The sequence below is a fragment of the Gordionus sp. m RMFG-2023 genome, chromosome 2 (assembly GCF_954871325.1).
Source record: "Gordionus sp. m RMFG-2023 chromosome 2, tfGorSpeb1-WG-v2, whole genome shotgun sequence".
NCBI lineage: Eukaryota > Metazoa > Nematomorpha > Gordioida > Chordodea > Parachordodidae > Gordionus > Gordionus sp. m RMFG-2023.
The window spans coordinates 25112390-25131053 of NC_088776.1; the positions used below are offsets into that span (position 1 = coordinate 25112390).

At 26.6% G+C, this 18664-nt stretch overlaps 1 protein-coding gene across 1 annotated transcript in view; it reads left to right on the plus strand.

Annotated features, from left to right (window-relative positions):
• Positions 1-5394: 5394 nt before the first annotated feature.
• The window catches only part of LOC135923174 (uncharacterized), a 33135-nt gene continuing 19865 nt past the window's right edge, over positions 5395-18664 (plus strand). Inside the window, exons 1-5 of the mRNA XM_065457776.1 lie at positions 5395-5495; positions 5536-5825; positions 13214-13301; positions 13407-13573; positions 17744-17894. Of these exons, the coding sequence (XP_065313848.1) occupies positions 5487-5495; positions 5536-5825; positions 13214-13301; positions 13407-13573; positions 17744-17894 (705 nt within the window). The 5' untranslated portion in view covers positions 5395-5486. The remainder of the gene's footprint in view (positions 5496-5535; positions 5826-13213; positions 13302-13406; positions 13574-17743; positions 17895-18664) is intronic.

Consider the following 18664-nt stretch of genomic DNA (forward strand, 5'->3'; position numbering starts at 1 on the left):
CCTATCAAAATTTTACAAATATTTGAATATCAATTTTCCAACATAAAACTTATTTTTTATAAATAAATTTTATTAAAATTTCCTTTCCTTGTGAGTACATTAACATTATTCAAAAATATTAATAAAATGGAAAAATTTTTAGTCAAAGAGATTGAAATCAAACGGTAATTTATTTTATTATTATATATAATTATTTTATAAAATTCAAAATTATTAGTGAGTTAGAATTAATAAGTATTTTTAATATAATTTTAATTATTAATAAATATCTATAATTTTTTTAATATTTTTCATTTTTACTTCCATTTTGTAGAACAGAAGAAATAGAAATACAAAAGTGAAATAAGGCTGAGCATGAAAAAAAGTAATGTGTCGTCAGAAGTGATAACATTATTGAATTCAATTGATCAATCAGAGTTTATCATTGCTGCTAGTTGCATCAATAAATTATTTTTAGCTCACTACTTTGTAGAAATTTACAAAAACCAAATTTGGTTCAGGTTATTGATTTGACGGAAAAAATATATGAACAGGTAGATACAATAAGAATGAACGTAGATAATTATTTTCATAATATTTATCTAGACGTTAAATCGAAGGCTAATTATGATATAACAATAATTAAACCTCGTCTAGCACCTAGTCAATTATTGAGATGTAATATAAATATTGGCTCAGCTGAAGAATATTATAAAATATCCATTTTCCTCCCATTATTAGATACTTTTTTATCGCAAATAAAAGTATGGTTTTTAGATAAAAAACAAGTCTTTAGCAATCTTCAAGTCAGGGCGTCGCTAGCCTTTACAATCTCAGGGGACTCAACTAAAAATTTTTATGGGGGGGGGGGTTCGCTTCCATACCCCCAATTTGCTGACCTTCGGCCCGCTTTTGCCCAGCCTTCGGCCGGGTTTTATATTAATATATTATACTTTTTTAAAATTTACTAACTCTAAATAATTATTCTGCATACAAAATAAACTAGCATATAAAAATAATTCAAGACATTTCTAAAAATAATATTTTTTTAATAGAAAATCTATTTATTACAGTATAAAATATTTTCGATTGTTGATATAAAATGATTTTGAGTCTGAAGAATAATAAATGATAAAAAAGGTTAATTAATTCATATATGTCTCAATTGATAATATTTTTTGAAAACTACATAATATAATATAATTCTTAGCAACCAGCGTCTACATGACAGGATTTTCACTGGATGCAAACCCCCTTCAAAAACCTTTGCCTACCCCCCTAAAAATTATCATTATTTTTACCTATTTATTTAATGATACTCTTTTCAAAGAATTTATAAAGGATAACTTAAATTAATCTATCTCTACTACCAACTATCGATATTTTGTGAATATAAAGAATTTATTTTTTAGATAATAAATTCAATTAAAACCTCCATTTTTACAATGAATTAATTATTATGGCATTATGAGCTTGCTAAAATATCTAAACCTTTTAAATTACATTTAAAAGGATAGTTTATTTGGAAAACAATGTGTATGATTGTTTGCAATATATAGATTTGGTAGATGAATTGCATTATAATACTATAATAAAAGTATATTTTTACAGCAATAAATTTTGTCCTATTTCATCTCAAAATTTAATAGATAACCCCAAAAAATTTATCCTACCCCCATTAGAGCAACTTACCCCCTCAAAAAAATAGGATGCAAACTGTTCCTACCCCTCCCGCTCATGTAGACGCTGTTAGCAACTTACATTGACAAAAGGTCATGAAACTAATATAACTCCCTATTACCATTTTAGACAATGTTTTATAGAATAGACTAATAAGAAAAAATTTATAGACCTTACCAAATCTACAATTCTTGAAGAAGAAAATATAAACGACCAATCCAAATCAATAAACTATATGGTGGTTAGAGCTTCCTCTTAGATTCCATGATGGAAGCTAGATAAGTAATCGATAAAATTATTTTATGATATTAAATTTCTAAAAGATTATCTTCCATTTTCAATGTTATATAAACGACTACACAGTTGACCTATTGCTTATCTAAAATATGCGATCATATGCTCTCAGCAGCAGTAGTAATAATCTTAAATTACATAGCCACACAAATAATAGATGCTGGTTAATTTGCAGTCCTATCCATGACACTCACGATGGTAAGCCATCACAATTTATTATACATTAAAACTTTTAGAAGAAATTATGCAAATATATTGAAGCCTTGAGTTATTTACACGGTAAGGATGTCATATTAGAAATGAAACATTTTGTAACTACAAAATATGAATCAGAGTGATATCATGAAAGCAATTAAGATTTTATATATTATTATGGCGCTATCTCTAGTTGGTATATTATATCTTAAAATAATAGTAGTTTATAATAATATCAAAAATATATTTGTATTAAAGATTTAACTTAAATCTATTTTCGAAGAAGAAAAATATAGCTTTCCTAAAAACACGTAAAAAAAGAGAAGAAAAGATATCGAATTTATTATATCTATTGTGGGATGAATAATAATACATTTAACTTTAATTATATTTTAAATAAATAGATAGCGTTAATTATTTGTAAGCAAATTGTTACTTATATTTATTATCAAAAGCATTTATTAGTAAAATTTTAAAAATATTAACTGTAATATATTATATAACATACGTCTGTAAAAGTGGCATTTTACCTAATATTTTATAAAAAAAAAATATATAATAGAGGATTATAAACTATATGTCTACTTACTTTTTATAAATAAATCTCTTATACTTATATGGATTTGGACCTTGAAAATAATTTTAGGAAGAGGCATGATAATTAAATTTAAAAATCAATAACATAATTGATTAGTGATTTTGAACTCGGCTATATTAAATTATTTATATTCAATTAATAAATAATTATATTTATTAGGGTTATATAATAATTTAAATAATAAAAGTCAATTAAGTTTCAACTGTTAAAGCTAGATTAATATTTAGTGAGTGATATTGTTATATTTTTAACACAGAATTTGATTGCAAGCTGACATAGTATAATTCATATGTAATAATCTAATCTAATAATTAAAATAGTATTCATTTAATAAAAATTAAGATAGTCTTATTAATTTTTTAATAAAATTAAATCTATATATTACTCAATAGAATTATAAAAGAAATTATTCAGAGGGCAATTAAAAAATTTAATTTTAGCTCAAGGAGATATTATGGAGCCATTAAAAAAAAAAATTTTGCTTTAGAGGGCTATTCAAATTTTTCAGGGGGATCGAGCCCCTGCGCTCCCCCCTAGCGACGCCACTGCTTCAAGTTGTTGTATTACCCAAAGATCCTTCTTCATTGTGGTATAAATATTTACTACGTTTAGCTATTTTACCTGAGCATGCTATTGATGCGCTCAATCGGTGTAATGAAACCTTGGCTAAATTTTCTAATATTTTGAAGTTGTTTTATATTCTTGCATGTTTGCCTATTACAACAGATACGAATGAAAGGACTGTTTCCAACTGAGAAGGTTGAAAACATATTTACGAAGTACTACTTTCGAATCTCGGCTAAATGGGTTAGCTCTGTTAAATATCCACAGAGATTTGGTTCCAATGACAAACGAAATTCTTGATGAATTGGCAACATTCCCATGAAAATTAAAAATCACATTATAATTATAGTATTTAATAAAAAATTTTGTATAATATTGTATTTGATAAGAAGTAAAATAAACTTGTTTTTTAAATTATTTCCTAGTCAATATTTTATACACTATTCGTATTTTCAATAAAAAATTATATTCTACTTATATTGTACGAGAATTTAAGCTGAGGCTAGTTTTTAAAGCAAATTTTATAAAAAAATGACATTAAACTTTATTTCAACTTTACATTTAAAACAACTTTATTAAATATAATATACCTAACTTAAAATAATAAAAAATAGGCTTGTAATATCCATAAGCACGAATTAGTAAATAATAGTTAAAAATAGAAATAGAATTATTATTAAATTATGAATAATTTAATAGAATAGCTAAAACATAAGACCCGGCCGAAGGCCAATTAACCCCCCCCCTCCCCCATAAGAAAATCCAAGATACGCCACTGGTGCCTTTTGTTAATCTTAAAGATTAATAGAAAATTATTGATATTAGACGTGTATTGTATATATATCTACATTATAATTTTCCGATTGTATGATATTAGTTGATAACTACGTGTAAGCGTTATCTCTTTTTAAAAATATTTTTAATTTATACTTGTACCTATTAGTATTGTTGCCAAAAAGACCGTATTCTAATATGCCTAAACAAACTCTAGAACATCTTTTATAATATGAAAAATTTACGGAAACAAATATTGTCGAGTTTTTGATTTATAAGATCTTATGTTCATATTGTATTTTGAGAGGCATATAAAAGAAAAATAAATAAATATGAAAAATTTTACCCTGAATATTAAAACTGTTAATTTTAATAGGTTTGTTATATTTTCTGTGTAGGATTTAATCTAATAAAATAATAATATATAAAATAATTATAAATACAAAATTTGGTTTGGCTTAAAGCAAAAGGAAGAAAATAATAAAATGATTTAATGCCATAAAGAAAATTTTTATATATTGAATTTAGTAAGAAATAAAGTTATTTAAATTTTATAAATGGATGCAAATTATTTAAATTTAATTTAGATGGATGCAAATTATTTAAAAATTAGGTGCCAATTTAAAAAAATAGGGTGGTAGCTAACTCATTTTTCAAAGTTGATGCTAATTTTGGAAAGGGAGATGCTTTAGCACCTAAATCACATAGCCATCAACGCTCTTTCCTCACATTCATTGATAATTTAAAATTTTGATTCCGACCGACGGGTCCCACCGTCAGAATGGGGAAAACAGTCCGTGATCGGGGGTCCGGGATGGTTGATAATGGGATCCAGGGGGCCGGGTTTGGGTATTGATTTTATCATGGGATCACGCGGACAACATAGTGTAAATATGGTGAAACAAATTTATTTTTAATAGTTACCAAAAAAGAAATTAATTAATCTTTCAAAAAAAAAATCAACTCGTTTTCATTTTTTTGGTGGTCTTTATATAGATAAATTAAATAATAAAAAAAGAATGTTAATAATCCAGGTCCATCTCGAAAACTAGCTAGAACCAGTTTTGAGAATGAAATCAAAACAAGCTTGGTATACGTGAATAAAGAAAAAAAAAGATATACGAGAAAAACACATTACTTCTAATTGAACAAAGAAAAACAAAAATATAAATGGTAATATAAAAACATATCACTAGAAGAAAGACATAATAACTATCATAAACTAGTTAAAACACAACATCTAAGAATACACCCGCCACATCTGCCTCTCTCTATTTTTTTTATAATTCGTTGCTTTTCTAAATAAACTGCCAACTAACATATGACTTTATTTGAAAGTTATATGTGACACAATGTATATCGTTTGATTTTAGCAAATATTTTAGTAACGATAGAGAAAAGCATGTCCAAAGTAAAATTGTTGTTTTAACTTTATATAAATTTTATCATAGCGAACTTTGCGATATTTCGTAGATGCCTCTAATAAGACTAAAGAAAAATATATAGAACCAAAAAATAATTATAATAATAGTCCTTTCACAGATGAAAAATCCTTTCATAATTCTCATTCAAAGAAGATAAACGAATGTGGGAAAAAATATTCAAGAGGCGAAAACGTGACAGAGCATATAAATATTAAATCAAAATATCAACGAATTAAAGAATTACAAAGAGAGAAACGTCTTTATTTTGCTGCAAAAACAGCAGCCAAAACAGAAATCTTACTCACTGAGGAATATGGGTTAAGAGATTTTTTAGACATGATTATAGTTGAATCTTTAGTTGTTAAAGTAGAAAACACGTTTTTTAAAGTTTTTTTTAGTTACTATTCTAAACCAGTTTACAAAATAAAATATTTTAATTTTGGTCAGCTATATACAGCTATATAGACACACAACCACAAATTTTATAAGAGTGTGTGTGGGGGGGGGTGGTCTATATTGGACCCCCTCACATACCCTATCCCCATTGACAAGCTACTCTTATCTTAAATAATAGACACTATATAGTAGTTTTAAAAATTTTAATTAAATTATTATAAATATTTAAAAAATTATAATCTTTTAAAAATAATTATTTTTACTTTCTTAATAAATTTATTACTTATATTAGAAAACCATAAGAATACCATAGATTTTGTTATATATTCATTCCAAGTTGTCAAAATAATTTTTTACAATAACATTGTAGTTATGAATTTTTAAAATGTTCTATTTTTTTATGAATAATATATTTACATTTCCTACAAATATTTTACAGTTAAATTTCCTCAATAAACCTCTTTGTTAATTTACGGTTTCTTGATAAACAATATAATGTCTATACCTGCTTCATTTACTGGCACAACTATTTCTGTAACTTTTGATGAACTTTCATAAGACAGAATAATTGAAAGATCTCTTAGCTGATCTGCATATTTTTGCAATATTCTATAGGGAGTTTCAACAATATATAAATATAACCCTGTTTTCTCTTTTATCAATCCCTTTCTCCAACCCTCAGCCTTCTTATTGTTTAACCAAATAGGTTGTGAAATACTTTCCCTTTTGAATATAAATCATGATTTTGTCTCTCATTTGCCTTTTCAATCTCATGTTTTACATTTAGTCTTATCCAATCCAAACTAGTTTTCATTTATCTTCCAAACATAATCTTGGCAGGACATCTCCCTGTAGAGTTATGCTTCCCCAGTCGATAGGTTGTTAAAACTTGTGTCAAAGCCTCATCTGGATCAGAAGATTCTCTCTTTGTGTAATTTTTTTGATGATAGGGTGTCCAAAATATATGTTTATTTTATTTAATTCACAGTAACGTCGAAACAGATATGAATTATGGTCCCAATATACTTAGTATTTTAAACCTATCAAACTATTTTTTTAAACATTTGCTCATAGCCTCATTTTAGGTATTCTGCATTAGACCAACTTCAAGCATTTGGAGTAAGAATCTACACCAAATTTTTAATATTGCGAATACACTGGTCCAGCAAAATCAATATGGATTCAGTTCCAATTTACCTATAGTCCAAGAATACAGACTTCTTGAATTTCAGGTCTATTTTTGTAGCATCCAGAGCATATTTTGATTTAATTTTCTATATTGATATTACAGGCCACAAACAATATGTTCTAAAAATTGATTTCATTACATTTTCACCAGGATGACCACAGTGAATTATTTTTAGCACTGCATTCATTATTTATTGGGTATAACCAATCTCCCATTCTATTCTATATCAAGATCAACAGATAACTCTTTCTGTTTATTATAAAATACTAATAATTTCTTAATTTTATGACAATCAATGCTTTGCTAACTTTGCCAACTATGACCTGCTATTTTTTTAATGTTAATCCCAACTCTTTTTGTAAACCTTCAACGCCCAATATCGGGAGCCTTGATAATTCATCTGCAATAACATTTTTACTTCCAGGCATATATTAGATTGTGAAATCATAAGAAACCATCTTCTGATCACAATGAGTCAAACGATTATTAGAAATTATAGGTAGATCTCCAATCTTCCCAAGATCGCTGTAATAATTTGTGATCAGTTCAAAGTTTTGTCCTTCCATCTATTAATTGATGTAACAACACAGCCCCTAATCCTGAATCTGATGTCACATTGTAAAATTATTGGTAACTACACGTTATAAGGTATTAACGCTTTGGATGACAATATTTTTTAACCTCTTCAAAAAAATCTTGTTCATCATTCACCCACTGCCAAGGTACTTTCACGCTCGTTTATCTATGTATTAACACAGTTCTACTATGTCGTTTTCGAATAAAACTTTCATGATAATTTACGAGTACCAGAACTAAGTTGTACATTTCTTAGGCTTTGGTGCATTTCGGATGGCCTTTACATTTTCTGGATTAGGATGTATACCGGATTTATCAATAAAAAATGATACGGATTTTTGTAAAAATCTAACTTTCGTCAATCTGTAATCTGTCTAACACCATTCACAAATTTTTTATGTGCTCATTGTTCCTATCAGAAATAATTACGTTATCTAAGTAAGCACTGGTTTGGCAATCTTTTAACAACTCATCCATATATCTGGAATATAGTAGGTGCACTTGCCACATTCATCAATACGAAAATATCCCTTATTTGTCTCTATCCTAGAAACTCCTGAGATTCCGATTCTACTCCATCTGTAAGTACACATCTTTCAGTATAACGGTAAATTTATCACCACCTTAAATTTTTTAGCAAATCTTCTAAGGTAGGGCATATCAGCACAAATTAAAACACCGTCTACTCTTGTATACATTTATGGTTGGCGTTGACTACTGTACCCTAGTTATAGCCGAATCAATCTTTTCGATAGCTCACGCAGCCACTAGTTGGTCTAATTCCATTTTAATTGCCACTTGCGGACTGGAAACGATCTTGGTACAGCTGTATTTTTTAAATATATTCTCACTGCAAAATCACATATATGTCCCATCTTATCGAGAATTGCTTGATGTTTACTAATCAATTCTCGAATTCTAGAATACTACCACGCAATATTTTTTTTCGTCAATAGCGAGATTCAATGTTTTAGAATGGTCCAATGACACTTCCTTAGCCGAATTCCGCACCAGTTTTATTGTAACTTGTTGAATGCTACTATCCATGGTAATCTGAACAAAGGTACTCCATTAGTTTTCATTATTACCACAAATAAGGTCTTTGTCCGTGATTCAATCTTAACGTTACTTTTGTCTCGCCCTTAACATCAAATAAAAGGTCACCATATGCGGTCGATGGACAGGTTGGCTTAATTTTTGGTAATTAAAATGTAAATGTTTTTAATGTGGGTTTATTCATGACCAAGAAGATAGATGTCCAGCCAAAAATGCGGCATGTAAAAAATGTAAAAAAATTGGTCATTTTGCAATTTGTTGCAAATCAAAGAATTTAAATCATATGTGTTTCATTAAGTGATTCTATCCATAATATTGGAAGATTTGACAAAATGGAGCAAAACTAACTGCAAAGATATATGGGTTAGATTGAATTTGACACTGGGGCATAGTCATCATTGATCGGAGTTAATATATAGACAAGTATTGGAAGACTAAAAATAAGCCAACCTATCCATCGACCGCATATGGTAACCATTCGTTAGATGTTTAGGGCGATACTCAAGTTGAAAATAAGATTGAATCACGAACAAGGACCCTATCTATGGTAATAATGAAAATTAATGGGGTAATATTTAGACTAGAGATCTACAAAAGTAGGCCCGAACCCAGCCCGGCCAAACGGGCTTCGGGCCTAATATTTTTTAAGAAAATTCGGGTCGGGTCGGGCCTTAGAAATTTTTTAAAATTTACTAAATTTATTAATTTTATGTTGAATTTTTTATGTGAAATAAAAATATGTGATTTTATTTATAGAAGACGCCAAATAACATATATCATTTATTTTGAGTAATTATAAAAATTAATTTCTTTATTTAAATAAATTCGGGCTGGGCCGGCAAAATTTTTTAAAAAAAATTTCGGGTTCGGGCTGGGCCAGGCAAAACTTTATAAAATAAATTTCGGGCCGGGCTTAAAAAATTAGGCCCGATGCAGATCACTAATTCAGACTACCATAGATAGTAGTCAATTTAGGAATGCCTCATCAAGTTACAATAAAACAAATGCGGAATTCGGTAGGATGTTTCGTTGGACCAATCCAAAACATCAAATCTCCCTATTGACAAGGAAAAATGTTGCGTAGCAGTAGATTCTAGAATTGGTTAGTAAACATTAAGAAATTTTTGATGATAATTTATGAAGATATGGCATTAAATTTAAATTTGGTTTGATTTGTTAATTTTTTTAGATAAAAAAGCTTACCCCTCTTGTCTTCTCTGCCCCCCATTGATTTGGATCTATCTCTTAGAATCATATATGATATATTTTGATTATGATTAATTCCTTTAACTTTATTTCTAGTTTTAAGATTACTATATTTTATTATTATTCTAAAAATTAGATAAAATCATAAATTTCAAAACACTAGCTTTAGATTAGTAGGTTTCAGAGTTGTTAAAAGACACTTTTCAAATGGATTTATACAGATACATTGGATCTAGATACAGGTACATCATCTAAAACGTAACAGATACGTTTTTAAAAATGCTCCAGATAAATTTTTTATTATATTTATGTATGGTTTGCATAATCGAGGTCTGAAATAGGAAGGTTTTTAGCCTACTCAACCATCTAAGTAGATGCGTGTAAAAATTTTAAAGATTGGGTAGGCGGGCACGTTAAAAAAATATTCAAACTATGGGTGTGTGGTCAGGTTAAAAAATTCCATGGACTACACATTTTACCCGTTTTCCCAAAAGCAAAGAGAATTCAATTAATGAGTATTAAATTATAAATACAATATTTGAAATAGATAGCATCATCAAAATTATACCACAGAAAATGGACGAGGTTGATATAGAGGAGCACACTGTTACCTAATAACATAAAAAAATATTTAAATCTTATGGCAAGTTTGATTTCGTATATATAACAAGATTTAAGGCTTCTTATTATGTTACAATTAATTTTAATTTTAAATCACTTTTAAAAATTTATTATATGGTTTCACTATGTGGTGGAACGATAAGATAAAGATTTACCAAAGCTATCAAGATTAGCTAGAAAAATATTGGCAATTCCAGCAATTAGTGCTTCTCCTGAACGAGGATTTAGCATTGCTGGAATTAGAACAAAGGAGAAGATGTTTAAATCCAAAAAATGTGGATCATTATTATTTTGCATTATAATAATTACAAATATCAATATATTTTTTCCAATATTTTATTTGATCAATTCGTATTTTTTTTATGTTTAATATAATAACTCATAAGTTGTAAAACTTTTTTTTAGGGGTGTGGCACTGAAACTGAATCATTTTTATGAGATGCATTGTAAAATTGAAAGAATGGTCATATTTAAATTTTATATGGGCTGGCGGGTAAAGAATCTAGAATATTGGTTGGAGAGTGGGTATATATTTTTAAACAATAGGCGGGTTGATTTTTTATAAAACATTGGGCGGACAGGCTTGTGGGCTAAACTTCCCATTGTAGACCTCTAGTGCATAATGTTAAATTTAGAATTCTATTGCTAAAATTCATTTCAAAGTAAGCTAAATAAATTTTACTGAGCCAATATCACATCTTAATACAAATATATAATTAAAATAATGATTGATAGATTTTAATATTTCATATACAAAATATATAATAATTAAAAATAATAAAAAAAATTTTTTATCATTGGGACACCCCCGTTTATTTGTAAATTATAGTTGGGTAATGACTAAATATCAGCTAATTCGGCTCAATCTTTTGACGCCTACCGGAGAAAATCCCTCAATATTAAGACTTTTTAATTTATATTAGTTACATCCAAATTTGAGCTGCTCTCTTTTTAATAAAAATCTCGAGACAAAATAGTTTTCGGCTAAAAACTAGGTTTACCTAAAACTATAGTAATTACCCAACTATACTGTAATGACATTTTTAGATTTAAAATCTTTCTTCCGGAATACTTGACGGCTAGTGTTGTTAAAAAGCTCGATTTGAGCCGATTTTTTAAAACGGCTAACTCAATATTTTAGCTAGAAATATATTGCATAAGCCTCGAGATTTCGTTAATAGATATCCTAACTTTTGTATCATCTATGAGCAAAATTTTTTGGCCTGCATAATATTTTGAATAAAACATTTAGTTAGCCGTTTTTAAAAATCGGCTCAAATCGAGCCGTTTAACAACACTATTGACGGCAGAGTGGTCGTTATATTAAATGAATAACAACTTTATATTGGTATAATCATTAAATATATTAAAATCAGACACTCATTTATAAAAAATTATTCAAAATTTTATCTGTTTAAACTTATATATCAATATTTATATTATCTAAGGGATGCCCAAAATAATACAATTTTAGACTATTTAATTTCTTTTCAGAGATTTTCCAGAAATATTGATCTAAAAATTTTGATATATTTTTTTAAAATTAATATATATAAAATAAATTATAATATAAAATTTAGAATGTTGTCATCATCCATTGCTTAAAATAAAATTTGTCTGATTTGTTTTTGTAATGAAATAAACTCAGACATTAAATGAATCTAATTCAAATATTATTATTTTATATAAAAAAAACGTAAAATAAAATTATATCAAAATGTATCTAAACAGATTCGAATGGCTATCTATTAGATACGGATATCACATTTTTATATCTGTACTTTAACAACTCTGGTAGGTATATTATAAATATTTTTTGTTGAATAATCTAAAAAAAATTTTTATTTATAGTAATTTTCATCTTGGTTCTGATAAATATTTTATTTTAAAAGTTTTATATTAAAATATTTTGCATTGTGTAGCTAAGCTATATTGAAAATTAAAACAAATTGGGGTAGGCTAGGCACATTAAGATATTTATTAAAAAATTTCGGCCAACATGGCCTTAAAAATAAAACTCCTCTTTTATTTGAATAAAGCGTGATGAAGCAATTGATTTTTTAAAATTTTGTTTAACTTGATAAAAATGTATTTGATTTATATATCTCGATTAACCCATGAGTAGTTGTTGGGGTATAATGACTCCCTAAAGGTATTTAAATTTTTACTCCAAGACAAAGTTTCATGTATTTTTATTCAATAATTTTTATTGATATAAACATTTTTTATTCAAAAATGTCAATTAACTCTTACATAATTATTTGAAGATAATTTTATTATACTAATATTTAAATATTCATTATTTTTAATTATTACATGTTTTAAATAGATTTTTATAAAAATTTTATTTAATATGAAATCTTAAATTTTTTAATATGAAATCTTAAAATTTTTGATATGAAATTTTAAATTTTTTAATATTTTACCAAAATATCTAAATGTATGTTAAATAAAACTTTAATATGGAGATGAACACTATGCCCCACCCAACCACTTGCGCGAGTTACAAAATCTGGGCCATTCCAATCTCAGTCCTAAAGAAATTGGGCCAGACTCAGGTTGGGCTTGTATATATAAAATTTGAACCTGGCTGGGCTCGGGAAAAAAATACTTCATTATATTTATTAGATCTTTATTTTATATATCAATTTTATCTTGAAGCTATATAATTCCTGAAAATGAAGAAGAAAGTTATGAATTAACTCAAAAAGATATATTGGAAAATGTTGACATATCTACGGCAAATAAGGTTAAGATTATGTTATTTAAACAATTGTAATTTATTAAAAACTTAGTAAAACTAAAAATTATCTGTTTATATAATTTGATAAATTTTTAATTAAAACAACTTTAGTCTTTTATCTTAAATTTGGAACAATTTGGCCCCTATACCATGGATTATTCAAGAAATGGGCGGGATCTGCTTTTGGGTGGCACTAAAGGTCACTTGTCTGGTTTTGAATGGCATACTAAAAAGTTAAAGTTTGAAGTAAATGTTGGAGAAGCCATTAATTGTGTTAGGTTTATTATATTTTTATGAAGATAAATTAACAATGAGTTTAATCATGATGATAGTGTTTTATTTTTTTGTTATATTATCTATTTAATCTATATATACTTAGACCCGTTCACCGATGAGAAAAATTAGCTGTGGCGTTTTGCTTTATGGCGATCGCTGTTGCTCCGTTTTTCATTCCGCCGTTTATATAGTCAGCGGTGCGCCAAATTTTAACCTAAAAAATTTTTTAGATTTTTTAATAATACACTAAAAAAATTTTTTTTTTATTAAAACAAATTTTGCCAAATAAAATTTATTATATATAAATATATTAAAAATTTAACAAATTTTTTAAATTATATTGTATTAATGGTTATTATAAAAAAGATAAATTAATGTGTCTAAATTTAAAAGGCATATTCAGGATCTTCTCGAATTTAAAATTAGCCTGGCAACTGGAAAATATGCTAACTGGGAGTGCTTTTAGCGTGACATAATATTTTACTGACAAAAACTTTAAGTTATAAAATAATTTTCTCTTTTTCCAAAGGTCTAGAACATTATCTACTGATGAAGATAGAGGTTAAAATAACAAGTAACATTATCTCTCTAAATCTGAATATCGTTTATCACATGAGCATCAGGTGAATGTTTATCGGCTAATTTTTGTATATAATTTGCTTCAATAAACATCTCTCTCGTATTCAACTATTTGTTCCACATCTTTTTAAGGCAATGTCATAATCATAAAAATTGAATTATAATATGTTAATTTAAGATAACAATTCACGATATTTAACTTTTGAAACTTAGGATCTAACAGTGCAGCCAACTGTGAATTGATTTTATAAATGATACATATAGATGTAATTTTAAATATAAAAAGATAGGTAATTTTGGAATTTTGGAATTTAAATATTAAAATTTTTAAAATAAAAGTTAGACCTCTAACATCATACACAAAATTTTATTTTTCAAGTGATATAAAAAAGGATTTAATAAATGAGTCGATTTTAAAACGATTCTTGATAATATCTTACAAATATGGAAATGGCTTAGCCGATTAAAATTGATCCTAAGAATAAAACGACTACAGCTAATTAGCCGTAGCTGCTTTATTGGCTTAGGCTAAGCCATAAACTGAGATGAATTAGTTGTTTGCCAACTATAGCAAGGAGTACATTGATTTTATGAGAATCTTTAACGCAATGGAAATTACGTCATGAGGGGGTAAAAAAAAATTAAAAAAAATTTATTGCTACATTTAATTTGACAATGAATGTATTTATATTTTAATATGAATCCTTTTCTGAAATATTAGATAATTGATAAAATTGACATTTTTAATGAAGTTATAATAAAGTATATTTTTTATTAGCATTAATTCTTCAAATTAGTGTTCTTGAATATTATTTGAGATAAAATAAGGCTAAATACTATCAACCATGCTGCTAATTATTAATTGAGGGTTAAAAAAAATTTTTACACCAAATTACAAGATCTATCTTATTTGTATATTCCGTTGTTATTTTAGGGTTTTTTTAGGGCTGTGCCGATCCACATATTTATCACCGATCCGAGCCGATATTTTCCGATGCTTCAAACCCGATCTGATACCGATCCGATATTTATACTGATTTTTAATCACCCCCGTTTGAACCAAATGTAATTAAGAAATAAATATTTTTTATGTAAAAAATCGAAATATGAATTTAATTTAATTTTTTTATTTCTACAATTAAGACTATAATAAAAAAAATATATATCCATTTTATGTTGGTATGAGTTATAAAATTGTAATATTTAATATATAAAATTATAATATATTAGATTTTTTTAATAAATATGAGAGCCTCCAGATTTTTTGGGAATAAGTTTCTACGATATGGACTATCTATATCTCCTGCCGTACTGAAGGCAGACTCAGATGATTCCGCAGATAACGCATTTTGCAAAATTATCTTTGTCTTTTGTAAAATATTTCCATAATTCAGATACCATATTAAAAAAAAATCTTTTATTTAAAGTATAATTAAAAAAATTGGCGTTATTTAAAAAGATTTAAAATAAATAAAACTTTGGGTGTTCCTTTCTATTTTTATAACAAAAACTTTTAAAATACTATAAATCTATTTTAAAAAGAAATAAAATTAAAAAAAATTATTTAGAAAATATTATAATAATGTAAAATAAATATACATAACATAACATAAAATAAAATAAAATAAAATAACAAAAAAAAGAAAGGTAAAAAGATCGGATCGGTTTTATGACAGGTATCGGCCTGATCCGATATTTTCGGAAAACACTAAATATCGGTACCGATCCGATATTTAATATTGGCACAGCCCTAGTTTTTTTCCTGAATGTTTTTCTTCCAGGTCCTTATTTAAATAGCAACTACACATTAGGCCTATTCAAAAACGAATTTGAATCGAATAATTTACTATTTGAATTCGTACGAATAATAAAATCTACTATTTGTATTCGATTCGAATATTTCGAATAATTCGAATTAATTTTTTTAATAAAATAAATCATACTCAAATATATTGACAAATTTTTTTATTACAAATTTGATTTTAAACAGAAAAAATTATAATAATATGTAATCAATAATCTGATAATAAATAATATATAATCAAGTTATAAACAAAATTAAAATGTATATTATTAATTTATTTTATAATTTAAGCCAATTTTTAAGGCAAAGAGTTTTTCTTTTATTTTCTTCCTTATATGACATGCGGTTTTTTGACAATAAATTAGTTCCAACTGAGAAAAGCCTTTCACAAGCAGTTGATGTTCCTTGCATAGATAGATAGATAGATAATCCCTTGCCATTTTCGAGAGCATGGGGATCCGATATGCATTTGCCTTCCACCACATACGAATCATTCTAATAATGTTTCTTAGTTTTAGAATTGAAGGATTTAAAATTTTTAAAATTTCTTTGGATATTAAATTAATTACATGGGCAAAGCATCGGATGTGCCCTATTTTTATTAATGGATATTTTAAAGAAAATGTATCAATAAATGTTTTATTATTAGTTGCATTATCTAAAAGTTATATAAAAATTTTTATTCTCTAAATTATTTTTAACAAAGGCTTTAAATATATTTTCACCTGAATGTGTTTCATTTATTGGACTGACATCCAAAATTATGTTATTTATTTTAAAATTATCATCAATAAAATGGGCTGTTAGCCTTAAAAAAGGAACCTGTGTTGCTAGTCCAAATGTCAGATGAAAAATTAAACTGACTTATTTTTATATATTTTTCCTTTACCAACTGTTCTTTATCTGCAAATATATTATACACTTTCCATTTTAAAGTATTGTAGCATAATGATTTTACAGAACAATCAAGATCACTTATAAAATTTTTAAAATCATTTGAATTAATAATTTTAAAAGGTATATTATTATTTATCAATAATTTTAATAAATTATTGTTAAAATTAATTTTTTTTTGAAGAATTTGGTGTAGACTCTAAAAAAATGTCAATTTTATTATTTTTTTTACTAAGGTGTGAATGAAACCTATTATAATGATTAATAAGAGGAGAGGTTGTTTTGCCTTTACATTTTATAATACTCTTGCAATGATTGCAAGAAGCCTTTTCACCTTCTTTAAGGATTTTATATTGATCCCATATGATTGCTCTCTTTTGTGAGGAAATTTTCTCATCTTCAACATCAAGCATAATTTCATCAGAAGCATTCTCCTCTAACATAATTAGGTTAGCTAACAATAATTATTGTTAAAGATGTAATATATTTTTATATACCTCTTATTGTTTAATTTTTAAGATAATTTATTATGAGATTCAAAAAATAAACTTTTCGTGAGATTCAAAAAATGTGGCAAATAAAAATTTAAATTTTCACTTCAGAAATTTTTAAATTTGTGCTAGAATCTTTATAAACACAAACACATCACCTGTCAGATTGGCAGGAAATAGAAATGACAAATGTTAGATTTATTAAACAATTTATTAAATAATACGAATAATTCGTTTTATTCGAATAAATGATTATTCGTATTCAGATAAAACAAATAATTTATTATTCGTATTCGTAATTATTCGAATTATTTTTGAATAATCCTACTACACATTAGATGTATTTTATTTTTGATCTTTAACCTAATCAAATTTACGATTTATTATTTAAATATAAATTTAAGATGGCTGCACACCGAAAATATGTTGGCCGTTGGTCAAAAGAGATGGGCTCATATTTATGACAACACTGGCACCGAATTGCATTGCCTTAAAAAATTATACGATGTTTTGCAAATGGAATTTTTACCATATCATTTTTTACTGGCTGCTGCGGTTAAATAATTTATTTATGAATAATACTTTTATATTAAATGGCTTTTAAATATAAAATCCTCTATATATAAGCTAAAGTGAAATCGAAAATTTAAACGTCGAATAAACAACCTTTTTTATGATCACTTAATTATAATAATATAGTATACCGATAATGTGTTATTTTTTCAACTTTAAATCATATACTTTTTAGCGCGTTTTAATTTTTAAGAATTCGAATATGCCGGAATTGTTTATATATTTCCGACATTTTGATATTAAGGGTGCATTCACAGTAGAGGGTGACAGCGACACTACAAATACGACACGACATTAAACGACAGAGCAGCTGATGTGTCGTAAGCGACATAGCATTCATTGTAGTTGCGACAAGCATATTTTTATTTTTTAGAAAACAAGGTATCTATACAACTTTAAAATTATTCCTGTTATATCCTTATATGAAAAGGAGAAAAAATAATCTGAATGTTAGAAAAGAGAGGAAGGAGAGTTCTCAATACTATTCCCAAAACTTATAAACAATCCTGAAAAGTTTTACAATTATATGAGATTAACCAAAGTATATATTTCATTGTATAATCTAAATTAAAATTTTGTATTTAGAAAACCTTTTATTATATTTTAACTCATATTAAATCAAAAATAATTTTATTAAAAATCCAACATCAGTAGACTCGATGATCGCACTAAGTTGTTTTATTTTATATAATCAAAATTGCTTAGATATTTGGGAACAGGATGTAACTATCAATATAAATTCAGTACCACAG